Raw genomic sequence first — 26,593 nt, forward strand, 5'->3', positions numbered from 1 at the left:
TCGACTCGAAGTCATCGTATGAGACATTTCATACAATCTTGCAGTTTGCTGCAGCAGAATGCGAGTTTAGCCGTGGACAGACACAGAGGTGCACACTCAGGCCAAATCCCAATGTCCCCCCTTACGGACTCACGGACTTTGGGGCGCGCTCCCGCGAAGTTCGTGAGGGTTTAGGGATGTCCCGTTGTCAAATCATCGAGTGTTTGAGGGCTCTCTCGCAGACATTTTGAGCCCTTTATGAACCCTTTCCGTAAGTCCGCATAGTATGCTGACTTAGCCTAAGGGAATTACCCACAAGTCATAGCAATGTGACGTTAAACACGGGGTAACCAGTGGACGCATGGAGACATACAAAAAAAAGGTAAACAAAGAGGACGGATCACGTGTTCAGCCTGTCATAATACATTTACTCAGAAACATTAAGGGTTAAAGATGGAACAAAAAATAAACATGTATTAAATATAAATATAAATATTTGATTTTGTCATTGAAGCTGTTTTGAAAAAAAACAAGAAAATAGATGATAAGAAATGACCTGATCTTGTGAGGAAAGAACCTGGAAGAAGTTCAAATTAGGGAGTACAAAGTATAAAATAAATACCTACAATTATACATCATATTTGTTGTCGTTTTCATGGTAACGTGATATGTTGCAGCAAAGTGCTGTCCCATTCCTATTTCCACCATCTCAAGCCCTCACAGCCTCTCACACTCAACCACTCACCAGGTGACGTCAGTGAGTCCTTGAGGGTTCAGGGCTTAGGGTTTAGGGGGGACATTGGGATTTGGCCTCACTCACAGCACACACACACACACACACACATACTATCGATCCTGGCGGAGATAGTGGACACACTTGGAACATGACGGGTGGTGTTGATGAAGGGGTGCTGGAGTTCATCTGACAGGAATGTGGTGATACATATCACATAACCACTGGTGTAGTTACCAGTAGTGAAGCAATAATTGTGTCAATGTTAAGTTTTTTGTACATGTTGTAGCGTGCATGGTTTCTCTTGTGACATAACTAAATATACCCAGTTTCTATCGATGACTAGAGGGAATTCCTGTTATTGGAATTATCTGCTTTAATGGCCAGGGCCGGATGAACCTGCATGGGGGCCCTGGGGCCGAAAACGAGCCGTTGGATGCAGTTTAGCAAAATGAAGTCCCACTTAAAGTTTGTAAAGTGCTTTAGTTATGAATATTATCAAACAGATTTACAATTAATCCCAAATTAACATGTGACTAATCTGCAAACGTTACCAAATCCATAATCCAACAGTTCTGTCCTAGTTCCACCTCAGATTTTGCAAACGCACGTTAGTACAGACGGTATTTGAGTTTATTCCACTCCAATACACTTTGTGTAATACACATACTCATAAAGGAATGTACTATTGATTTGTGTAATGGACAGTACTTTGGAAACTGCCTTACGCCATGTTTGTTGCAAAGACTGCCCACTGGAATTCCTCCCGCGTGTTGCTGCGCCTGATCCGATAAGTCTGACCAGACCAGCCTGCAGTGGTGGAATGTAACTCAGTACATTTACACAAATACTCTACTGAAGTACAATTTCGAGGTACTAGTATTTAATGAGAGTATTTTTTCATTTTGCACTATACTCTACTTTTTAGAGGGAAACTTCACTTTAGTCACTTTGCAGATTCATATTTTATAAATCAAACATCTGACAGTTACTGGGACTACTTTCCTGCAGAGTAGTAGAATACTTTTACTTTGAAGACATGTCTCTTATAATACTTGTGTGCTTTTATTTAGGTCAGCTTTGGAATACACAAGCCTGATATGAAATTAAGTGTTTTTATATTGTAGTAAACGATCTGAGTACTTCTTCCACCACTGCCAACCCGCACGGGGAGTTGTTTCCTGTTCTGTCCCAACCTTTAATCCCCGTGATCAACACATACATTGCGAAACTGAAACTGGTACTGTGCCACTTTCACAATCCCTCCTTGTTTTGTTTGCTTCTCCGCAGGGTTGCTGCTCTCCAGCTGCAGTCCACACTGCAGCTGTGACAGACAGCCCACACGGCTGATGCCAGTTCATTTACAAACTTGGACGCAGCATCACGGAGGAGATGATGTCAGTCACTGGGATAATATTCAACCGTGGGAACACTTGTATGGTACTGAGAGCGAAAAATAACACCCCGCCAATCAAAATATGCATCTCATGGTTTTACAGTTGAGACAAACCTGTTACAACTAGCTGGCTACCAAACCAGCGTGACAACTAACGGATGTCTGGCTCCATCCAGCGCGTGTCTCCAAACAGGCAAATAACAATGACCTCGAGACGACTGAGACGCCAAACACTGCAAACACTTAGCGGTGACCTCGAGACTGCGATTTAATTCTCTCTTCATCTCAGAATGGCGTTGGGCTGTATATTGTTGAACCTTTTAGGTGCACATAAGGTGACACAAAAGAATAAATGAAAGTAATGATCCAGTATTTTAATATCTACCATGGTGGAAAACTTGGCAGATGCTCATTGAATGCTGTTTTTTAATCTCCTTTCATGGCTGAATGAGCCTATTGTGACATGTCTTTGTTTGCTTATCGAGCCCACAAAAGTAATATTCACATTGTGCTGCTCAGAAATCTCCTCCTGGCTTCACTTTATTTCAGTCACTTTAATACTTAACGTGTCCTAAATCATGTACACGGTAAAGTAGAGAAGTGTCACGTCTTTGCTTTGAGCTCATGATTCTTTCATCTCCCAAAAGCCACACGGTATGATCAGCGTTAATTAGTAAGTAAATACAAAAACAGAGAGGGAAAAATTCTTTCAAAAATACTTTTATTAAATACTTTGTCAACTAGCTGTCATAAATAGAAGAACAATAAGTTATATTCAATGTTCAGCAGTGGCTATGCAAAAGGGAACATTCCCAGGAGACCATCTGTTACGAGGGGGTCCCGGGGTGTGAGTCCCACTGGGACAGCTGAACCAAATCCCACAGCACCAGCTGGGAGAATTAAGCCTAGAATAAATAATGGGGGAGACGGGGCACCTTTGGCTGGGGACAAAACAATGTCTTGACAGGAACACAAATGGATTCTCGGTCCTAACGGCCACGAGTCGAGTCTTCTAGTGGCGTCTGCCATCATAGAATAGGAGGAGAACTGTCGCATCATCTTCGATCCGGCTCTTTTTTAAACAGTGTCTTCAGTTGAAAGCCTGCGCCACGATTTCATTTCCCTTCAAAAACAGGACAAAAACACAAACAAAAGAAACTATTAGTCCACACTTCCACTAAACGTCTCCTTGTTATTTGTGCCATTCACCACAAAGTCACAACTTACACATTACTGCCAGGAACAATCCTCTCTTGGTGTTGCTTTGTCAGACTGAACTTTCTGAAGAACGCAGGCAGCTTGAGCTTCGTTCTGGCAGACCTGGAGGAAGCACTGGAAAGTAAAAGTCCCAGAGTTAGACCGGATTTTTACTCCCACAACACAAAAGGAGGCATTGCAGAGCTGAGGTGCTAATGAGAAGCTTTGTGGACAAAAGTGCAGCTTAACACTGACGTGTGTGCGGGTAGGTATGACTGGAATTTATCGAATCCAAGGTCCAGTTCTTCAAATCCTTTAACGCTTGTTCTAAAGAGATACGATTCTCAATTCCTTTTCTTTTTTACTCTTAAAGCACTTTCAAAAAAACAAAAAAATAAAGCTAAAATCATGGGAAAAAAAGAGGTCAAAGGTCAGAAAGTTTTACGTTGTTATAACTAGTAATGCAAGTGCCCCCCCAAAAAAGACCTACAGTAACAGCAAACCAGTATGAGTTTCTACTCTTAATGTCCATTTATGTGTTTGTTTACACTGTCAAACCTACCATTCTGCCTGCAGCGAGGGTTGTTGTTTAGCCTCCATCCCTTCCTCCTGAGCTACTTGTTTCCGTCCATCTTCCTCCTCCTCCTCCTCCTCGGCCTCTGCGTCCGCGTCCTCAGGTATCAGCTCCCACAGCTTGCTGTTGACCCACAGGGCTTCCTGCAGGCTGAGGCCGCGCCCTATGCAGGTCACTCGGCGACACAAAGGGCAGCCCACGGTGAGCAGCCCGTTCCTGGCCTGCGACATGGTCTCCAGGCACGGGTCGCAGAAGGTGTGTCTGCAGTGGAGCACCCGGGGGACCCTGTCCATCCGCGAGAAGGGCGACAGGCAGACACTGCACTCGCCGTCCTCACACAGAACCATGGTGAAGCTGAGCCGGAGGACCGCAGAATGTGACGAGTTGACCCCAGAGGTAGTTGAGCGGGTGATCTGGATCCGGTTAAGTCCCAAAGAACAACTGATGATGAGGGCTTGTTGAAGTGGATGGTCCGTTCCCAGTTAGCTTCTCTATGTTAAATGAAAAATGTGGTTTTGCAAATAGTTATTAGATGTGCTGCTTGATAAAAATAAAATAAAAAATTACACACCTTTTCACAGCAGTAATATTTGAAGATTTGAAGATTTGAGCTAAATTGAATTGAAAATACATCCTACTTATTTTAATTTCCACAGATATCTCTCTGATAAGACTTAAATTATATTGTTATTTAGGCCTTGAGAGTATATTTTGAGTAAAGTCAAAACCGTTTGCTGCTTTAAAGAAAGGAGATGAATAACACTAAAAATGGCAAACCATAACATAAACCAGTATTCACTACTAAACATTATATCTGACTGAAAAAAAGTTGAAAATAATGGTAATAAAAAATGCATTTCAGTAAAGCTTACTTACAGTACATGTGAAGACAGAACAGACTCAGCGCTCCTTCAGCCTTATTTGAGAATATTGTCCCATTGGAGTGTACAGCACAGCAGCGCTGCAGTGAATGGAGAGCCGGCTCGTCTGCCGCCTGTTAGGAGTGTCTGGTGTATTTGTGGGGGCGGAGAAAGAAGCGTCTCTCTCTTCTCACAGCCTAAACACTCACAGCACAACAGCTGGGGAAGCAGAGCGGTAGAGAGTCTCTTTTGTTTAGTGTTTAGTGTGACGGAGGGCAGGTGGGGAAACGGGTGAGGGAAATTGAACGAGGCCTTGGAGGTAAACAGTGACGACGAACCTAGCTGGCTCCCCCCCTGATATAAATGTGGATGTGGATTATTATACTAATTTCAATATTAGATAAAGGGACAAACACATGCTTCTCTAAAAACGAGGGCTCGTCCGGGATTTGAACCCGGGACCTCTCGCACCCAAAGCGAGAATCATACCCCTAGACCAACGAGCCACGCTTTCCTTAAGCAAATTAGCAGTTATAAAACACTGAACAATTCAACCGTTGGTTTTACATTATTTAATAGATTTACTATGTAAATGCTGAGGCTTTCCTAGGCTCTAACGGTCACCGTATCCATTTTAAAGCGCATAACACCCATGCAAAGTTTCTCTTTGTATGGCTTAACCTCTTAATGGTTATAACAGCTAACGTTAGGTGGTACCTGCTCTACCTGCTAGGTAACATTAAGGTAAGGCCCTGAGGGGTAACGTCATTTGATGTTGAAACAAGATAATTCCGTCTCTTAATTCAGCCACACACAACACGGCTGCTATAAAAACGGAATTACAACGTAGTGCATGTAGTTAAATTACAACTGACGCTGATAACCGGTTGCATATTCGCTTTAGCACATAGCTAACGCTAGCTATTTCTACAGACACTATGGCAGCATTTGCCAGCAACCAAAATACTGGGCTCGTCCGGGATTTGAACCCGGGACCTCTCGCACCCGAAGCGAGAATCATACCCCTAGACCAACGAGCCACGTGTTCATGGGAAACAGAACTACGCAACTTATAGGATCGACTACACTGACTGTATTGTATAGTTCCGTAACGGATTGACTGTAATTTATAGCACTAGACACTTATTAATATCAACATTTGGTTGTATTACATAAGGTGCACGGCCGAGGTGTTGAATTTACCTGGATACAGAGCCCCATCTGACCAAAGACTATTTTATACAATACAAAGAGCCGACACTTTGGACGTTCAGCGTGCTGAGGTCACAGATTGGAGGCGGAGTTACCGCCTTTCATCAGGAAATCATTGATTGTAGCTGTATGCTGTGTGCACCGCTAGAACAGTTAACGATGTAAACAAAAGTAGTTAGGCGTACTCAAACTTGCTAACGGTAGCTACTAACGTTTGCTAACCATGTTAGAAACTTTAGGTGTGCTTACTGTACTTCAAGTTCGACTTTGCCACAATGTTGATGTAACGTTAGGTACCTAATTTCAAGTCACGCAACTCGGCTGTTCTCGTCGCAGCTTAGTTAATGGTGCCACAGAGGTTGCTAGGTTTGCTAACTTGAAGTTTTAAGTTCACTACAAGGCTTGAAAAACCGCGGACAGCATCACTTCAACCACATGGAGCCTTCGATGGGGTCTCTGCAGAATCCTGACCTGAGGTAACGTGACGTAAACTGTCTAAAGCCAGTGACACACGTTAGCTGGTAACAGTGATGGCTACCTCTTGATTATGTGGTATTAGAACGGGTCTAGCCAACATCACAATGATTTTTTTTTATATTTGGTGTCTGTATTCCAGCTCTGTCTTGTCATCATGTGAGCCAGAGCTTCAGGAGCTGATGAGACAGATTGACATCATGATCAACCATCAGAAGAGGGAATGGGAGGCTGAGATTCAGGCCATGGAGATCAGGCTGAAAAGTGGGGAAGAGGAGCTGTTGACTTCCAGGAATCTCATTGAACGGAGGGACCTGGAGGTGCAGTAGCAGTTGCATGTTCTTTAGTAATAGCATGAAGAATATAACCTCCTGTTTGCTCACAGAGAGAGATCATTCATCTGTATTACTGTTGTCTTGCTGCATGCCGCTTGTGTTACTAACTTGTGTCGTCATGTTGATGTTATACCCACATTTTTACAACACCATTGCTGTCATGGCTCCTGATCGTAGATCCGATTGCTCCACAAGCAGCTGGAAGAAGTCCAGCCTGGTCGACCAGAGTTTGTTAACAAGTACGAGCAGCAGCTGCAGAAGGTCCGGGAGGAGGTGAGACACTTGAATACAACGCTCAAACAGCCTGTCATTCAACTGATAAGAAGATCGTGGTATACGTTTTGTAAACATATTTTCAGTTCCTCAACATGTCTTTACATTGCTAGTTTGCAGACCTGCAGAGTCAAAGTTGACTTTATTTCTTATGAACCGGTTAAACCTAACGAAATGTCAACAGTCTTACTCCACATTACTGAGCATAAGATGACATTTCATATTGATCGCTGTGAAGTCTAGTGACAAAACGGTCTGTATAGTCATCCTATCATATATTTGACAATACAACTTTCAAGGCCTCTGATTAAAACTTGAATTCGAGAATCCTTTCTCACAAACATTTTTTTCCCCTGCAGTTAGAGAAATTAAAGAGAAGTTATCTCAAGCTGCAGCGCAAACAGCTCAAAGAGACGAGTGAAGGAGCAAATAGGAAAGAGGCAGACCGCTCAGAGGTGACCCGACTCAATGAAAAGATTGAGGTACGTACCACATAAGTCCTTTCATTACCCTTTACTGCCATCTACTGGTTATGTGGAGTATAACCCTCCTTGTCTCTCCCCTGCAGGACTATCGCCAGTGCTCTGTAGAATGGGAGCAGCAGCGCATCCAGCACCAAAAACAACTGACAGCGCTGGAGGCCCAAAATAAGAGCCTGACTGATGAGCTCACACACATGAAAGTAAAAGCAAATTCATAAACCATAACATGTAAATTCGGTCAAGTTTACTGTTGAAGCAAATGCAAACAGATGACCTTCTCACGTGTTCTCCATCATTCCTGTTCCAGTCCCAGTGGGCGTTGTGGCAGAAGGAGAGGGAGCACAGGGGCTGCTGTTCAGAGGTGCAGCATGTGCGTACGCAGCTGGAGAAGGCTCAGGGCAGCATGCACTCACAGGAGCTCGAACTGGAACGCCTCCGACCGCTCGAGACGTGGCTGGGACAGTACCACAGAGAGCAGCAGGTAAGCACAACGGTGGGAACAAATGCAGGCAGTGGCAGATTCAAGTCACCGATATCAAACCTGTTCAAAAACAATCTGGATCTGATGACTTAAAATGTATGATTTGACAACTGTCAACACCAACTGACTCAGACTGGATCAGACTTGGTCCCATCAGTCGCCACGCCCCAAATCAGATTCATGATCGGCTCAACGGTCATTGTCTGTGTCCCCTCCTGAAGGTGATCATGGGGGGCCCAGAGGCCTGTAATGGTTGTGGCCCACCCTACCATCCCTGATTACAAAGAGAGAGAGAGAGAGAACTGAGTAACTCAGTGACACGTTTGGAGCAGTAGTCTGCTGTTTATTAAGAGGTGCTACTGAAGTCAAACTATATAGTTTGAATATGTTATAAGGTTTCTCTTAGTCCAGTTTACATTGGGGTATAATTTATACCAGCAGAAGTTGGCGACAGACCCACAGTATGATGTCAGCACAGAGATGACTGAGACACAAGAGTGGGGCCTCAAAGCTATATATAATACCTAAATAATTAATTATTGAGCTATTATTAATTAACATTGTTATTTTTACATTATTTATTTAAACACTGACCACCAGGATCAGCATGTTGGACAGTGATCGTGACCAGCCTTGTGCATAATGTCCCAAAGATCCACCTGTGTAGTGGTCGACGATGGACTGCAGGCTGATCACAACTCAGAGATGGATTGGTATTTTTTCATGATACAATTATCAAGGCCAAGCATCAAACTTTCCTGAAATACTACTATTGGTGCTAAGATATAGCCAAATTACTTTACACTGCCATCCCCTTGGAGTGTAATACAAATTTAGTGTACTGTGACTCAAAGTCACTAAAACACCATAAATAAAAGCAGGTTGGTTGTTAAAAGACCGTTGACTCTTGAGCATGTTTCACGTTTTTGCACATGTTCGGATTTCTTCTGCGTGCTGAGACCCAAAGAATCCTGCTCACCGTCGATCACTTGGGGTCATTTTATTTGCGTTGTTATCCTCAGACTTTCATAGGGTAAAATTCATGAATTTAATTTTAGTGTGCAGGATTTTATTGTTTTTTTTTTCACTTTCAGAGTTTATGATGTGTGTCTATAAGACTCCCTGCAGTTAAATAACTTTGTAGTGGAATGGCATAATGTGTAGAAGAATGTCCCTCACAAAAAGCTAACGTTGATCTTGTTTCACCATAGATCGGTGCTGCAGTGTAGTAGTTACAAATATAACTATCAGCTGAGAATCCACTGCTGTCTCACAGGTCCTTTCAGAGGAACGGGAGGAACTACACGCCACGCTGGACTCCCAGGATACATCTGTGCGGAGAGCCGGTCTTGAACGCCAAAGGCTTCGTAACGAAGCTGCCAGACTCAGCCGAGCGCTGCAAGCTAAAGATCAAGTCATTCGGTGGGTACACACTGTGTTTTCAGTCAGGGTGTAGTACAGCAGCAGCACATGAGAGGGCAGTCTATACTTGCACTGTAGGTACAGCAGTGTCAGTACAATAGCTTCAATGCTTGTGTGCCGTATGAAGAGGGTTCTTAGAGAAGTCAATAAAGAACCGTTGTTGTTTCCTCAGCTCTCTGGAGGACTGCCTGGCAGCTCAGGGCTGTGCTGGTGTGGAAACCCTCAGTCAAGATCTGGAGAGGACTGCAACCAGGCTCCGCTGCACCGAAGAGCGTGAGGCTCACCTCAAGGCCGAGCTGGTCCATCTCAAAGACAGGTGACTGCTGGCCTTTGTTAGGCGCCTGCATCACATGCGCTTGACACTTCTGTTTTGTCTTTCTTTTATTGCGATATCAACATGTGTTTCCTTTTCACGTTTTTTGTTGATTTGCTCAGACCGGAGGAGAGCCGACAGACAGCCGAGGCACAACGCGACTCCGCTGTTGCTGACATGAAACGGGTCAGAAATCGTCTCTGACTTGCGTACATCGTTTGTGAGTAAAGCATACCCAACCAACGTCCGCTTTTGTCACTTCTCTGGATTCCTCCTACAGATCAGAGAAGAGCTCCAGAGGGCCCAGCAGACCCACGGCGGCGAGGTGGAGGGAATGAGGAAGGAGGTGTCGAAGCTGACCGCTGAGCTGCACCAGCGCGACGCCGCCATCACCGCACTGAAGGGCTCCTCGTCCAGCATCAGGCAGCAGCTCCGTGGCGAGGCAGAGCGAGCGGAGCAGAAGGCGGCCGAGCTCAAAGTAAGCAAATAAACAGGCGTAGCCCCGTGACGTCATCATGTTTATGGAAATCTGGCTCACAACGAACACAAGACTCTTTCAGACAGAGGGACAGAATGTTGAACTTAAGATTTTTGTCGTTCGGATATACTGTAGGTGTGTGTTCGTAGCGGCTTCATGCCGACGTAAAGGTAGAAGGAGCCTTGGTGACTTGTCCACAAGATGGGAGTTCCTGAAAATAGACCTGTATTATCTTATTAACTCCTTTTCCTCAAAGGGTTGAGGAGAACGGCATCATGTATCCGCATGTATTCAGTCAAATATGTTGGATTTCATCTTCCCCGACTTTCTCAGATGACTCAGGCACAGCTGGAGACTGTCCACACCGAGAACCAGCATCTGAAGGGTCTGATGCAGAGGCTGGAGTCTCAGTCACCAAAGGTTTGTCCGCTTTGACAGTAGTCTCAATTTTACAGACAGGCAGCAGACAGGATTGAGTTTGGCTTCGGCGTTTGTTACTTAATCTGACTCATCTCACTCTGTGCCCTTTTTAACTCTCTCCTCAGAGGGGAGATTCCTCGCTTGCATCCCTGAAGGAGAGCTATGTGTCGTCTCTGAGCAGCCTGGAACAAGAGAACCGGCAGCTAAGGCAGGCGATTGCAGAGATGCACACCCGACTCGAGGTCTCCAACCAGACCTGTCAAGACAGATATGAACGAGCCCTGCTCAGCCACGCCGTGACTGGTCAACCACAGCCTGCTCAGGACAGGTACCCGGCATAATCACAGACACACGTTCACCAAAAACCCAAGAAATTGAACCCTTATGCAACTTCTCGCTGTATTTGTAGCAATGAAGATACACAACATGGCAAACACAAGGAGGAGACGCAGAGAGAGTCCAGAGACAACTTCATGTCCTCTCCCTCTCCAGTGGTGAGGCTCGTCACTAATGATAATAATCCACAGTTGCAGAGAAGGTACGGTTAAGAATCCTACAGCTGTGTGTTTGTCTTCTGTCTCAGGAGTCTCCGTCAGTGTCACCGGCGGATGGCATGGTCTCTCGTTTCCTGGATAAAGAGAGCTTTCTGGCCAAGGATCTGGTCCAGAGACTGGACACCCACATCCAGGGTATGATGGACAGCAGCATCAGGATAGTGTCCAAGTACCTGCCAAGTGGCTTGGGGCCCGAGTCTGCCCAGGCTTCAGAGAAGAATGGTTAGTGATGGAGCGAGATGGAACAAATCTGAAAGAAAACGTGCCTTGAACAGTAGTGTGGAAGACTGCACTCTTGTATGCGGTGGAGAAGGACATTTGACCTCAATTGACTGAATTTAGAGACGTCTTTTCTTACAGTTAACCCCTCACTAAGCCCCGCCCCCCTCTGTTACTCCGTCAAGCTGTCCGAGCTACCATGGAGCCCACACTGTCACTAACGGCACTCCCTGAAGAAATATCTAATTTTAGGAAAAATGAAAAAGAAGCACACAGAAGGGTCTACAAACACACATATATATCCAGGATGTTAAACTGATTCAGCAGTGAAAACAGGTTAAAAAGATCAAAATAGAAGCTAAAGCTACAGATCACAGTGTAAAAGTGAACCACCACATCACCTGCAGACAGAGAATGACATTACGGATCAACACTGTTCCTGTAAAGCTGGGTAGGTCTTATTTCACTGTTACAATTATTAAAACGCAAAAGCGGCATGTGTATACATTCAGTAAACCTGCAGTAGTGAGCATAGCATAGAGGTCCAACCGCTACTTAATGATGTGCTAACTGCTAATGTTAGCTCCACAGGTTGTTTTTCTTTACTTAGAAGTTTAACATTTTATAAACGCACATCTCCTTCCAACTTCTCTGGTTAACAAGTGTCACTTTTACACAACGTTTAACCGTGACTCGCTCCAAATCCACAACACCAGCCTGAAAATGAATCGAATCTGAAACGATTGCATGAGAGTCTAGCAGAGACGGTTAGTTGTTAGCTGGCCGATGCTATGCTATGATTGACCAAACTGCGTTCGAGGGCGGGACTTGGCGAAGGGTCAATTAAGTTCAGAATGGCAACGCGGAGCTTTAAGTTCACCTAAGAGCTTCATAGGAACTGTCAAAAGGAGCAATTGTAATTCAAACATTCCAGGCTGTACGGGGCTTTGGGCTATGGCCTCACACAACCTGGCCCACGCCGTCCCCACTGTGAAGGCATGAGGTAACACACATGACCTAGTGTTAGCTGATTAGCTCAGATTGTTTGCCTGTGACTTCTTGTTCTGTTTATCGTGTATTTCTTTAATCGGTGTTTCTCACTAGGGGGACGTTTATGTCCCGTCAAGTGTATCCAAAGGTTGACTGATTAAATCACCTCATGTCTTATTCAGCTGACAAGCATCGCATCCTGTCCCGTGTCCTATGCTTCCATAAGATTCAACAAAATCTGTTTTTATAATCCAAAAAAAGAGAACAGAAAGAGGAACAACCTAGACCGCCATTTTACAGCACAGTGACTGTAAAATGGTGTAATCGTAGGCTGGTAATGTTTTGATTTGCTTTTCGCTGCCATTGTTTTTCATCAATTAATCTGCCAATATTTTTTCCGGATGAATTAATTATTTGTTTGGTTTATAAAGCGTCAGAAAATAGTTCCTTTGATATTCAGTATACTATAAGGAGCAGCTGAAAATGCTTTTTTACCTGTTATTTGACGGTGTAAAGACTGATAAAAGGGGGTAGAGAGATCGGCATGAAGTAGAACAAAGGTCCCAATGCTTGAATCAAACCCGGGACATTGTGGTAACGTGGCATGTGCTGTGGGGAGGCTGTGATGGTGTTGCACACCTGTCTGCCACAGCTGGATTTTATTATACAACCATGGAGGAAATACGCCTCAGCTTGGCTTTCAACCGACTGAAACGACCTTCAGGAATTCTTGACCGCTCGTATTTATGTGACCTCACATAACTGCTTGCTAAATTCCACCTGGATTACTTGTTGCGGAGGCTGCTTTCCACTTTTCCCCCGTAGGACGCTGCACATTCCAGTTCATCAAGTTGCCTGGAACGTTAATACAACTTCCATACAACATCCAGAGAAAAGAATGTTGCTGTGAGCCAAAGGAGCGCCCGTCCTCCCTGCACGCCTGTCTGTCATAACCGTGAAAATACCACATATGTACATGTCTGTCCAGACGTCCCGGACAGCAGGGAGGGAGAGGAGGCAGCTTTATGCTGTAGCTCTCCTCATTTTCCCCAGTTACTTGTCTCTCAAACCTCCCCAACACCACCACCACCACTGCCCGCCCTGCAGAGGCCCCCTGGCTAGTCAAGTGCAGGAATGCGTGCACCATGCCAATGCTGTCATGAACCTTCCCCTGCGGCCCGCTTTGTCCTCATCATTAGAAAAGCTGATGGAATGTTAATATCAACCATGTGGGGCGCTCCACCTCACAAACACTGAAAGGCCACAGAGGGAATAGCTCTGTTTTACTGCTTCCCTAACGAAGGACACGCTGATAGAATGGAAATAAAGTGGGGGGGGAAACTAATCTGAAGAAATATGTTTTTCATTCTTTTGCCTGTCAAACTTTTATGACGATGAATACAGATGTTCTGCTCAGCTGTCTCTGGGTCCAGTGAGTGACTTCTCACTTTGGTATTTGGTAGCCTGTGTTGCTAGCACTGTAAGCCCCAACAAACAGCACTGAGGAATTTGGCAAGGCAGGCATTCCTCTGGCTCTCTGGAGGGAGGTGAAGAAGGTTTTTATACTTGGAGATTCTTTCGGAGGGGCCTAGTAAAAGGGAGGAGGAGTGAGGCAGATTCAGGCCCAGGGAGAGTTCGGACTGCGTTATTTACATAGTGATTTACAGGAAGAATTTGCTTACGGCTACAAGATGATTGAGGAGATGCTAAGTTGAATAGTTTAATGAGTGGAATTGCGCGTGTGATTTTTAAAGGGGCATTCCAGCAATTTAGTCTTGCACTTCCGTAACCTTGATGGACTCGCCGGAGACATAAATAATATCCAAAAGGAAATCGTTAAAAGTTGAAGCTGCCGAGGCCGAGATATTCTAACTCGTCTCAAGTATCGATTAAGCCCCCAAACCACTCAAGCCTACATTTCCCAGAAAGCAACTCGTCAGCATTTTTATACCATAACTCTTCCAAGACAATATTAGACCGATAACCTCATCAAAGACCACTTACTTGGTTTTTCCAGAGCTTTCAGCCTCACCATGTGGCCTTGTGTGTATGTGTGTGTGGGGGGGGGGGGGGGGGGGGGGCTTCTCTTGCTCTACCACAAACGGGCAGCAGAGGGGTCAATGCCAATCCTCTGTTGTCACATTGTGGCCAATGGTAATGAACCTGCCAAGTCAGATACTCCTCAAACAGCCAGCAATACAGAGGCTTGTGTCTGTTCTTCCGTCATAAAACAGGAATGCCTCTACGGTCCAACACCGAGTGCCTCGTGTCACACACCATCTGAGGTTACGTGAAGCCAAATGAACAAATATGTGGGTTTTGTCAAACTTGGTGCATACTGCATGGGGAAACTTGGTCCACGTTATCAACGCGTTTGTTGAGGTATTTGTTTGAGGAACGTCCCTTATCTGTGAGATCACAGCCTGTCATGGGAGTAAAGAAGGAAGAATGAAGATGGACTGTTTGTGCAGAGGGCTCACAGGCGATGCAGCTTGGCGGGGATTTCCTGAAGCGGAGATTAATGAGCATGGGCTGGAAAGAATACCTCGGATTGATAACCGATTAAAACCATTCTTTCCGTGAAAAGTGTCTCTTCAGCACGATTCGTGTGTGATGGACTTCTCCGCTCACAGCTTGTTGCACCGCTCAATGTCTCCTTCTGAATTGCTGAACATCCTTCACAAGATAAGACGACTGTTCCCAGGATTGTTTCACCCCGCGTGCATTCTTTTGTTGCACATTCCATGGTGGGGGGGGGGGGGCCTTCAGAGAAGCATGCCCCTCGTGCTTCGCGTGCGTCCGTGTCCCACTTCCAGCTCCGGGCCGGGTCCCTGTACTTGACGGGAGCGTGTCATTGTTCTCGAGTCAGGGTGGGGTTGAGGGAGCGGGTGCAGACTGTGGTCGGACTCGTCATGTGCCGTGGGACCATCCGGACTTTCGCTGCAGGACACTTGCAATGCTGCAGAGACGTTCTTATCGGGATGCTCGGAGCCACGGGGAGCTGTGCCAGAGAGGAAAAGACTCGCTCCTCTGACACACAATGAGTGCGTGCATGCACTCTAGTGCACCACTTAACGCTACGTGTTTGTTTGCACACCGTGGCATGTAACCAGTGGTCTTTTCCTAAAGTAGAAGTCGGACTACCATAACTGAGATGTGTTCTTTTTCAACAGACAAAAAAAAAATAAAACATTCTCAACATGCATTCAGTTCCAGAAGCTTTCAACCAAATCTCCTGGGCTTCCTCGGGCTCGTGGAGTTCGCTCAGTTGTCACGGTGATGATGTCACATGATGTGAATGGTCGTGCTTCACCTCCCTGTCTCCATCCTCCACCTCACTGACAAGATGTTGACAAATGGAAATAAATAAAACACTACTAGAACGTTTAGCTCAAGTCAGCTTTACTTACAGAACACATTTAGTGTCATCAAAGTGCTGTATAGAGAAGCTAAATATACATGGAGGTCACTAGAATATAAAACGGAGGTAATTGTGGAGTGTGATGCTGGGGCTGCTGCTGGTTGATGAGGCCTGTAGCTTATAGCAGCAGATGGCTGGCTGAGGCTGCTGGCTTGTCACCAAAAGTTGCAGGTGGGGCTCGCTGCTGAATGGTGACAGCTGCATTTTAAACAGCGCTGAAAGCTGAAGGCAGAGACTGTAGGCGGAGGCCGGACTACAAGAATGAAGGCAAAGACTCACTGACGAAGGGTGTGGCCAAACGCTGGTAAAGTCAAAAAGTATATTATTTCATGTATCCGTCATCCATTTATCTTTTTTCTGTTTGAAACACAGCGAGAGCTGGAGGTGGAAGCTGAGGCTGGCCGCCCAAGGCAGTACGCATGCAGCTGGTGATGCAGCTGGATGTCAATGGCTGTAGGTGGAGTCTGGTGAAGGCCTGAGGCTGGTTAAAGGCCACAGATGGCAGCTGACCCAATGGAACCTGCGTACAGAGACTGGGAACCAAGTCAGATGTTGCTGGTTGGAAATAAGTCTGTGCAGTACAAACATACTTCAGTAAGTCGTTCCAACACAGAGTGGTAAATCTTCTGGTACTCCCCGGAGTCACCATGGATCTTCAGAGGTGCTCCTGGACATCAGGGTTCAGGACTGGGGATGAACCTGGGCGGGGGGGGGGGGGGGGTGGATGGCTGGGACCTGGGAATGACTCCCTGTATCTGCAGAGAGACAGCAGCACATGGTCGCTGATGCAGAGTGGTCAGATTGTGGTGGCCTGAATAGTGTCTTAGGTCGGAGATTTTGTAAACAGAAATAGTGAAGAAGTGAAGGATGTGGGACGCAGGTCTAGTTTTGATAGAAGCGAGGGTTTATCTGGTTTCTGCAGACCTCAATCCTGCTGATACTCCTCCTACAGTAGTAATGGGCCTCTATGTGAAGGAACTATTTTCTCTTCAATATTGACTTTTTCTTTGTTGAGCCTACAGGCCGACTGAACTAACTCTTTCAATCTATGGCTGTTGTTCCCTTTAATATAACCTCAGAAAAACATTGTGTCACATTTAAGCTAACCTATCTGCTGGAAATAACACACAATGACTGAGAAATAACACACAATGACTGAGAGCGAATGTCATATATGTGGTAATTATGTTGGAGATTTTCCCATTCAGCATTACTTTTGTTGCTTTTTTGCGCATTTTTGCTGTAATGTAATTACTCTCATGCATAATTTAAAAGAAGGCGATACAGTCAACGGTTGTCTAGCTATTTGATATTACAACATGAAAAACGCACCTTGCTGTCATGTGCTGTGAATCTGTATTTATTATATACAATGTTTTATAATATGCATTTATTAAGGCTGGTACTCATAATTATTTCCTGATGAGAAATATTAAAGTAATTTCAGAGAAAAAGTGTAAGTACCGATCCTTTGTCTTAGCACTTTGTCTGAAAAGTCTTTTTGTATTGTTAATCATTGAAAAAGTATTGTTTTTAATTGTTTTATAAAGTAAATAATGTAGAATATAGGCTACTTGATTATAAAATCTGTTTTAATGTCTTCCCTTCTTTGTTTCCATGGAATCAGTTTTATTTTTGAATAAAATATATACAGCAACAAATTAACACACTGATGTGCTTCTTTTAATCTTTAGAGCAGTTTTTCCACAAAAATAAATTAAACATAAACATGATTATGTGAACTATAAAGTCTGATATTTATTCTTGAAGTGAAGGGATACAGGGCAGTTAGAAAACAATCAGGAGGCAACTTCCAGGTCTGAAATGTGAAGCCAATGCTGAAGTTCCTTTAACCTGCATTCTCTCTAATGGCCATCAGGAGGCAACTCCTCTGGTTGCAAAAAGAAGTCTGATTGTATAGAAGTCTATAAGAAAATGACTACTTCTCACTTGATTTATTACCTCAGTAAACATTGTAAACATGAGTTTATAGTCTCAATCTCCAGTTTCAAGTCTTCTTCAATACAGCATGATGTTCATTTAGTAAATGATGGTCCATTTAGAGCCAAACAGACCATAAAGCAGAGTATGCTTTAGGGCGGGGCTTACTGTGATTGACAGGTTGCTACCACGGTGCTGTCCAGTCTCGGGGGAGTTCTTGCTTTCGTCTTACAACTTCTACCCTTTCACTGTGTGTTTTCACTTCATGAAAGTTAATTGTAACTGTTTTGATCACCTAAAATGTCCTGGTCAGCTTTCGGTTGTACTTAGCTCCTCCATCTCGTCTCACTTCTGGTTGCAAAAAAAACAAGATGACGATGGCCAAAATGCAGAACTCGAGGCACAAACGGATGATGTCATAGTGACCATGTCTTCTTCTTATAGTCCCTCACCAATAGGCGGACTGCGGTCCGGATCAGGACCCAGACGCTGTCCTATCCGGACCCGGACGAATAACTGGTGGATAATTGAGAATTATACATTTTGGCGGAGCGCTTCTATTTTAACCTGCACAGCTTTTCCAGCCTTTACGGCACTCGTTCAGCAGTCCAGGAAATACACCGACCAATCACATACGTTGTAAATCATCTCACGTGACGCTACTCAGCCAATCGAATATCTGTATTCTGAAACGCATCGTTCGTGAGCCGAGTGAGATTTGCACACATCTTTAGACCAAACACTCCAGTCTGAACTGAGGGCAAGATGTTGAAATGTGTAGAGATTGTTTATTATAAAGTTCACTGAGACAGTTATGATGTGAAATGGATTTAACAAAAGAGAAGAAAAAAGTTCACTCCAGCCACACTTTCCTTTTTTCCTTTTCATAAATTTTTCTAAAATCAAGCAATATCTGATGCAAGCTTTTCAAAGATTCATTTTTGTGTATTTCATTTTTAGATGGATCCCTTATTTTACTTGAAATGAGAGAACAACATTTATTTATGTATTTCTATGTATTATTTATAATCCATCCAGTTAAATTTGAAAACGTAATTATATATTAGTTAATACTATATTATATATAGTATTTGTCATACTATACTATGACTTTTTGGACATGCTATACTATTACCGTTTCATGACTTTTTTCCACATAATATACTTTATTGCATCTTTTTACATGCTATAAGACATACTATAGTATGGTTGCAGGTCACGTGACTCCCAAACGTGACAGGAGACCGTGAGTCTAAAGCTAGCTTTATTATTTTAGCTTATGTCCATAAGGATATTCCTCATGAGCTTGTATTTAATGTCTGTTTGTGCAGCGGAGGACTGTTGATCCGGACCTGATGGAGACTCTGAGGTAAGACCTGTTCTCAGCAGGGACCTGAACGTTCTGTCGTTACCATGTCTACCAAAATGCGCATCTTTTCAAAATTCACTCAGTCTGTCCAGAAACGAAAATTCAGTCAGTCAGAAAAGCAGAAATATCCTTCACTCGACGAAATCTCTCGAAAGAAACCTTCAAACTGTGATTTTAATTGCATCAGGAACTCTACTTGTGACCTACTGTCAAGTTGTGAGAACTATTTGCTGCAAAGAAGTGAGATTTATACACTTTCTAAACCCCTATGGTCTTCAATGCATTTTACCATTGAGACTGTGAATCCCCAAAATACACCAATATGTATGCTAATATTGGTAATATTTTCAATTGTCAGTGTAAATTCATCCACTAGGATTGACTTTTGACTGTTGTGACCAAGTTTAAACACGTTTTTGTCTAATTTAAACAATAGCGCTTTTGTTTTGTTAGCTAACGTTAGCTGTTTAGACCCGACCGTATAGCATTAAGCTAGCACACACTGAGAAATGCTAATACAAATATTGTTTCTATATATTTATACAACTTCTAGGGGATATGGATCATAAGTGATGCACGCATGACAATATATTTAATCTGTATTATTTCAACGTGTTCACAATTCACACGTTTCCTACATACTCGTGATGTTTTTCATATATGAGGAGACTATTTTACACCAAACCTCGCTCAAAAACGTGTCACTTTTATGTCCTCGTGTCCTGAACATTAACACGATGCGCAGCAGATAGTGAAACAACCACAAAAGGATAATTATTTTATAGAAAAGGCGCGGACATGTTTCCCACTTTTAGTCAATCAGCAAGACAGCTTTAAATTGACATTTTGTTTAAGGTAGTCTGGTGTAAATCTCGCTGTGTAAAATGTATCTGAGTGTAGATGTACTCTGTTTAAACTGTGCTAAGCTTCCAGGCTGATTGTAATTATCTACACACGTTTTTACGTGCACGCACATATTAATGTTTACAATAAACAGCTGACAGAAATCAGTACATTATCCAGCCTAATCCTTCATATGCTCAATAATTATGAAAACAAAATGGTGTTGTGAATATCAGAGCAGGTCAGGTGTCATTTTAGTCACGTGACAGTAAACTGTGTTGTGTACAGTGAAACTCTCTTGGTTTGATACCAGCAGCCTGTAAACATATGGAGGCCTCCTGCAGTAACAACACTGTGAAACAATTGCAAACATTTAGCACTTTACTGTGTTTTTTTCTGCATATAGTTATAGCATATAGTTTATTGTATGACATCTACATTCTGTCTAGTCATACTGCTTTGTGCTACTGATCCTTTTAATGTGATATGTGATGTGGGAAAGTACCATGATGTGCATCAGTGGTCTGAGGGTTGTGTGTGTTTTTACCCTCAGATGGCCAGACGGATCGCGTACACCAGCGTCCAGATCCCGGACCCTAACCGGCCCGGAGTCTCACGGACCATCCTCAGGATCAGAGGACCCGCCTCCCAGATCGGCACCCCACCTGGACCCTCACCTGGATCCCCACCTGGATCCCCACCTGGACCCCCACCTGGACCCTCACCTGGACCCCCACCTGGACCCTCACCTGGACCCCCACCTGACTACGACCCTGGCAGCACGGTTACTGGGGTCCTTCGTAGCATCCCCCCAAGCTCACCCCAAAGGCGAGGCAAAAGAAGGTACCCTGAGGGACCCGGTGAGCCTGTAAAGGTAAGTCCAAAGAACAGGAGGCTGAATCCGGAGTGGAGGAACCAGTTTAACAGCTGGTGGTGCCACAAGGCTCCTGGACCTCCAGGCATTGTGAAGCACCAGGAACAAGGTGGATCTATTCAGGTAAGTACACTTAAACCCCCTCAGGGACCCAGTGAGCCTGTAAAGGTAAGTCCCGGTCAGCGTCGCCCGTTATGGGACCACCCTGGGCCGGAGTGGGCGAGGAACGTGAGGCTTTATCTGGAGAGGAGAGACCAGTTCGACAGCTGGCGGTGCAACAGAGGCCCTGAACCTCCAGGTAATGTTCAGCACCGCAATCCTGGTAAGCACCTTTATTCCTTTGAACTGAATTTAGCTGACTTTGAGATGACTTATTTAGACTGAAATGATTGTGTTGAATTGTTTAAGTTGTATTAGATATAAGTATTAAGTTGTATTATATGTATTAAGTTGTATTAGATTTTAGGAGCATGCTCTGTTGAGAAGGTTCTCCTGGTCACTGCACAGAGACTCAGGCAGGGTGTCTGCACACAGAGAGTGGTCTGGGGGGGATAGCGTGAACCTCCAACGTGTTTCGACCCCCCAGGGAAGCTCCTCTGTGCAGAGAATTAATAGGATGTCCACAGCATATCAAGGGGGTTCACATGTCTGTTGATGCCCACCCTTAGTCCGACAAGAGTCCTCAGTGACGAGGAGAGGAGAGGAGAGGAGAGGAGGCGAGAGGAGGCGAGAGGAGGCGAGAGGAGAGGAGGAAGAGTGAGGAGAGGAGAGAGGAGGAGAGGAGAGGAGGTGGAGGTGAGTATGAACCCTCTCAAATAAAAGGTAAATATTAATTTATATTTTTTTCTGATACAGCTGCATAATTTATATGTTCAGCTTTATTCTGGGAAGATTTTAACTCTACTTACTGTTGTCTGTATTTGTTTTTTTTAGAGAGGAGAGAAGATGGAGAGGAGAGGAGAGGAGGAGATGGGGTGGTGGAGGGCAAGTGTGAATCCTTCTAAGGAAGAGGTGAGTATCATTTTATTTCTTATCATCACAATTGATGTTGTGATAAATAAATAATCTGTTCATCTGATTTTTTAACTATAACTCTATAACCTGTGTTCCATTTCTCTTTTAGGGAGAGGAGAGGAGAGGAAGAGAGAGGAGGGGAGGTGGAGGGCGAGTGTAAACCCTCTCATTTAAAAGGTAAATATTCATTTTTATTTCTTTCTATACAGCTGCATAATTTATATGTTCACCTTTATTCTGTGAAGATTTTAACTCTACTTACTGTTGTCTGTATTTGTTTTTTTTAGAGAGGAGAGAAGATGGAGAGGAGAGGAGAGGAGGAGATGAGAAAAAGTTCACCAAAGTGTGTACCGTTTTCCTCTTAGCAGAGTATTTCGGGCCAAAGATGAACAAACCAAGACCCCCCCCCCCCCCCCAAGACCCTGAAACCACCTTTATAAAAGTGCTGACAGAGCGAAGATCTTGTACATCTGTTTGTTCAGGGTCCTCGCCTGAGAACAACATAAACACCCCTCCCCCAGCTCCAGATCAAGGTGCGCGCTGTATCTGTTTGTAGCTATTGCCCCGTGTACAACCCTCCACTGAAGGTCTGCTGTCCGCTTTTCAACGGGCAGCTTGTACAGAGACCGCCAGCTGCCTTACGAGGAAACATCTGGACCAAAGAACTCAGTCCACCTCGACGACTCCATCCCTGCCAAAGAGCGCAAGTTCACAACCTTGACGCAGGTGTGGTAGACGGCTTTTTTTCATGCATCCTGAAACTTGTCCAGGTGCAGTGTTTTAAAAGTGACTGCCACTCTCCCACAGGGAGGGGGGGGGTGAACAGAGAGGGGAAACTGCACTCAAAGCCGTCATGCCACTGGTCACACAGACTTCGGTTTGCAGCAAACTCTCTCTGGGTTATCCACAGAGCCGTAGAAAGATGTTAGTCCAGTAAGGTCCAAGTTCTCTGGTTGCAGGAGGAACAGCTGCTTGTCGTAGCCCGACCGCCCAGCTCTCCTCAGCAGCAGCCGAGCTGTGTCGAGCCAGCTTGGGCCACAGTTGTGAAGCAGTCTTTGAGCTGTCCGGAGTCTAAAGGAGGCAATGTAGGACTGGATGTCAATCAGTCCGTGCCCTCCTTCATCAACAGGCAGGTACAGAGCTGCTGCCCGGACCCAGTGCCAGTCTACGCTGGCTCTCTGGACGTCCTCTATTAGGCCTCTCGGTGGGGTCAGAGCAATAAGTTTGTGCCCGAAGAGTTGACTCAACTAAATTATTGGCAACAGGAACTCTTCCCCTGTACGACAACTGGAGTAGCAACCATTTCCATTTAGACAACCGAGCGCACACTTCCTCCTTCACTTCCTCCCAGTTCTTTGCTTGAAAGCCCTCGTTGCCCCAAAAAACTCCCAGGACTTTCATTCCCTCTTTCCCCCACTCAGGTCCACCAGGCAGACTGGGCGCTGCCCGGCCCCTCCACCGGCCCACCAACAAGGCTTCACTCTTAACCCAGTTCACCCGCGCAGATGAGGCCTTTTCATGCAATGACAAGTTATCCTGCAGACATTGAACGTCCTTCTGTCAAAAACACATCATCTGCATATGATGTAATATTTTATTACTACAAACAGAAGTAATAAAAATACTACTTTATCAGAAACATGATCCCTGTCAGTGTTTCACTGTTATATATGGATATTACATATGCATTTGTTTGTAGGCTTCTTGAATATATATATATGACACTAAATAGCGCAAGTTAGATATTATTGTAATGTTACGGACCTTTGCACGAGGAGATTTTCTCAATCTGGACCTTTCGGAATTTTAATTGAATACCCCTGTTATAGTCTATGCCAGGGGTGGCCAACCCGCGGCTCCCGAGCCGCATGCGGCTCTTTGCCCGGTTTCATGCGGCTCTTACGTTCATATCGAAGTTTGTATTTGTGTTTTTTTTAATGTGCGTGTTCGCTTCGCTTGAATTAAATACGGTATTTTCGTCAAACGCGCATGTGCGGCCACAGATTACGTTCCTCGTCGACCCATTTAACGCCGAGACGGACTGTTTGAAAGCCCCGCTAGTCACAGATGAGGATGCTGAGTTGGAGATGATCGATCTTTGTGAGGAGGACCAACTCAAACCTGCTTTAAGGGAAGGGACCATTGAGTTCTGGAAAAGTGTGCCAATGAAAAAATACCCCAATGTCAAACGGGCTGCGCTTAAGATACTGTCAATGTTTGGGTCAACATACGTCTGCGAGTCTGTGTTTTCTACCCTGAAACACGTGAAATCAAAGCATCGATCTGTTCTGACTGACACCCATGTGAAAGAATTGCTTCGAGTGGCAACAACGGAATACAAGCCAGATTTGAAGAGGATTGTTCAAGGCAAGGAATGCCAGAAGTCCCACTAAGTAACATGCATAGTAAAAGAAAAACACTATTGTAAATTATTATATTTTTGTTTGTGGACTTGGTTGAACTGAGAGTTTGTCTGTGTGACACAGTGCACACAATGTTCATTGTTGAAAATGACTGGCCTGTGGTCTTAGGAGTCAATTTCTGTCATTATCATGTTGGTGTGTGACATTTACAATAAATCTGGCTGAGCAAAGGTGTGTGTGAGGAAGGGATAGGGTGATGTTCATGTGTGCCCATGTGTATGATGTGGCTCTTTGCGGTAACACAGTAAAAAATGTGGCTCTTGGTCTTTGACTGGTTGGCCACCCCTGGTCTATGCCAACAATGTATTGAACGAAGAGAAGGTTAATGCAAGTGATTCAGATTGCCACACCTGTGTTTAAAGAATTCACATCATGTATACAGTAGTAATGGTGCTATTTGTTATATGAACTCGACACAGCAAACCAGGTAAAGTGGCATGGTGTGGTCACCCGGAGAATAATAGCAGGATCCAAACCAGCGTTTTTAATTTTCATGCTGGGGCAGCCCTTTTTGTTTACAATATGATCAAGGATTGTACCTTTAATTAGATAGGATGAAGTTTAAATTCTCATACAGCCCTTGAACCAGAGCTTTGTCAGACCTGACTAAAATGAATTCTTGGAAAAATGGAGCGTCATCTTGTTGACATTCAGCCCAGTCAGAACAGGAATTCTGTGATGCGCTTTCTGCGTGTGCGCTTTGATGTCGGGGTTTCTGTTATGTAAAAACTATTTAGAACATTCCTTGTTCATTCATGGCTAATGAGGGCGTCCATTTGAATTGTCTCGTATAATTAGTTTTCAGATTCCCCTAAAACCACCAACATCCTAGGCTAGCCTCACTTTTTCTCTCTCTCTCTCTCTCTGTGTGTCTTACGCAATGACATGCACAAGTTTGATCGACCATTGTGCAGCGTGCTGTGCTCCAGCTGTGACGTGATATTTTATGATATTAAATAAACTAAACAGTGCTCAGATGCTCTTGACCAGGGGTGGACAATTGTTTTTCCAAAGGGGACACATGAGAATCGAGGACTGTTGTGGAGGGCCGGATCAATAGACTGAACTCAATCCTGCTCAATATTATTCCACCTCTTTATAAAAAGCAGTAAATTGTATGGTTTTGAGAAGCTGTGAGTGGTAAGAGTAAATGTTATGATCACTGGTGGAATATAACTATTTAATTTGCTTAAGTACTGTACTTAAGTACAAATTGATTCACCTTTGTTCTTCCACTCCACTACATCTCAGAGGGAAATATTGTACTTTTTACTCCAGCAGGAATAATGATCCAAAAAATATCCATATTTAATATCCATATATAATAGTAAAACACTGGCAAGGTCGATCCAAAGAGAACCAACATCTTCTGAGCATGTTGCTTTTGCAGCTTAGCTAGCAAAGCCTCAGATGTCTGTGCCACTCTGCATCAGTCAAGTTGTTGTATTTCTCCGTGTTTCGTCTCGTAATTGTAAATTGTAATCCTTAAATACTGCGATCTGTTCTCCACAAACTAAGCACCCGGCTTTACCTTCGACTTCAGTAAATAAATAATTAGAAGTCCATGTTTTTTCTAAAAACTCTACAAAAAAAACAGGAATATGATGATTTTATTCCAGAACACAGAGGACACATTACAAGTCAAAATCTTCATCATATCAGTTCACATTTGTTCCTGTGTGCAGAAAACAAGTCCAAACTGTCTGTTTTTTCTAACCGTCTTTTTAAAGACTAGTTTGGAAAAAAAACATTTACAAGAAGCAGGTTTCTCATTTCTAAATGTGCGAGAAGTCCAGCTTCATTGCCTCTTCTAACATGGACTTTCAAGTCGTCAGAGGAAGCCAGCTCTCCTCCAAGTCTTCGGACTACTTAGTTCTGGATCCTGCTCAGAGGATAACATCCAGCCAAGTGTTGCAGCATCCTTTCGCTACAATGGGCCACCTGAAGGACTTCTGTTATCCTCAAAGTCTGAGCTCAGGTGAGGATAACCAGACATCAACCAGATCCTCCTGTGGTCCACGAAACCCACAGCCATTTTCAGAGGACAAAAGATCTAGTGTTGTCTACATCAAGCCTCTGGCAAAAAGAAAGAGGGCTTATGCTGAAATTTCACAAAGATGCAACTGCAGCCCAGACAGCACTTCCCCCAAAAGGAAGAAGAGGAAGATATCTAGAGGTACACCTGCAGTAAAAAGACCTTATGGAGAAATCTAGCAAGACAGACAAATAATCCCAGAGATCTCCTCCGCTGTGAGGATAAAGACAAAGATCTTGGAAGGTACACCTCCGGTAGAAAAGTCTTTTGGTGACTTTTCC

The 26,593-nt window shown here is 44.2% G+C and overlaps 2 protein-coding genes across 2 annotated transcripts; one reads left to right on the forward strand and one right to left on the reverse strand.

Annotated features, from left to right (window-relative positions):
* Window positions 1-2,857: 2,857 nt before the first annotated feature.
* On the reverse strand, window positions 2,858-4,889 carry LOC306695232 (uncharacterized protein). Its single transcript, XM_079158428.1, has 4 exons — window positions 4,756-4,889; window positions 3,868-4,370; window positions 3,336-3,440; window positions 2,858-3,231 (listed from the first exon to the last, which is right to left on the reverse strand). Exons 2-4 carry the CDS (start codon window positions 4,224-4,226, stop codon window positions 3,186-3,188), a joined length of 510 nt encoding a protein of 169 aa, XP_079014554.1. The 5' UTR covers window positions 4,227-4,370; window positions 4,756-4,889; the 3' UTR covers window positions 2,858-3,185.
* A 1,225-nt stretch (window positions 4,890-6,114) lies between these two features.
* On the forward strand, window positions 6,115-12,587 carry cep63 (centrosomal protein 63). The gene is made up of 14 exons (XM_079157330.1): window positions 6,115-6,427; window positions 6,568-6,745; window positions 6,938-7,033; window positions 7,393-7,515; window positions 7,602-7,715; window positions 7,823-7,996; window positions 9,273-9,418; window positions 9,591-9,734; window positions 9,854-9,917; window positions 10,012-10,209; window positions 10,543-10,629; window positions 10,755-10,957; window positions 11,039-11,123; window positions 11,213-12,587. Exons 1-14 carry the CDS (start codon window positions 6,387-6,389, stop codon window positions 11,408-11,410), a joined length of 1,851 nt encoding a protein of 616 aa, XP_079013456.1. The 5' UTR covers window positions 6,115-6,386; the 3' UTR covers window positions 11,411-12,587.
* The last annotated feature ends 14,006 nt before the right edge of the window (window positions 12,588-26,593 follow it).

This window comes from Pholis gunnellus, assembly GCF_910591455.1.
Source record: "Pholis gunnellus genome assembly, chromosome: 4".
NCBI lineage: Eukaryota > Metazoa > Chordata > Actinopteri > Perciformes > Pholidae > Pholis > Pholis gunnellus.

What these genes read in the sequence shown, in the direction of transcription:
- cep63 (XM_079157330.1), top strand. Translation starts at nt 6,387, where the DNA reads ATGGAGCCTTCGATGGGGTCTCTGCAGAATCCTGACCTGAG. An exon ending in TGGAGTCTCAGTCACCAAAG is followed by an intron (nt 10,630 to 10,754) that starts GTTTGTCCGCTT and finishes CTCTCTCCTCAG; the next exon opens with AGGGGAGATTCCTCGCTTGC. An exon ending in CCACAGCCTGCTCAGGACAG is followed by an intron (nt 10,958 to 11,038) that starts GTACCCGGCATA and finishes CTGTATTTGTAG; the next exon opens with CAATGAAGATACACAACATG.
- LOC306695232 (XM_079158428.1), bottom strand. Translation starts at nt 4,226, where the DNA reads ATGGTTCTGTGTGAGGACGGCGAGTGCAGTGTCTGCCTGTCGCCCTTC. An exon ending in CCCTCGCTGCAGGCAGAATG is followed by an intron (nt 3,441 to 3,867) that starts GTAGGTTTGACA and finishes TTTACTTTCCAG; the next exon opens with TGCTTCCTCCAGGTCTGCCA. An exon ending in ATTGTTCCTGGCAGTAATGT is followed by an intron (nt 3,232 to 3,335) that starts GTAAGTTGTGAC and finishes CTGTTTTTGAAG; the next exon opens with GGAAATGAAATCGTGGCGCA.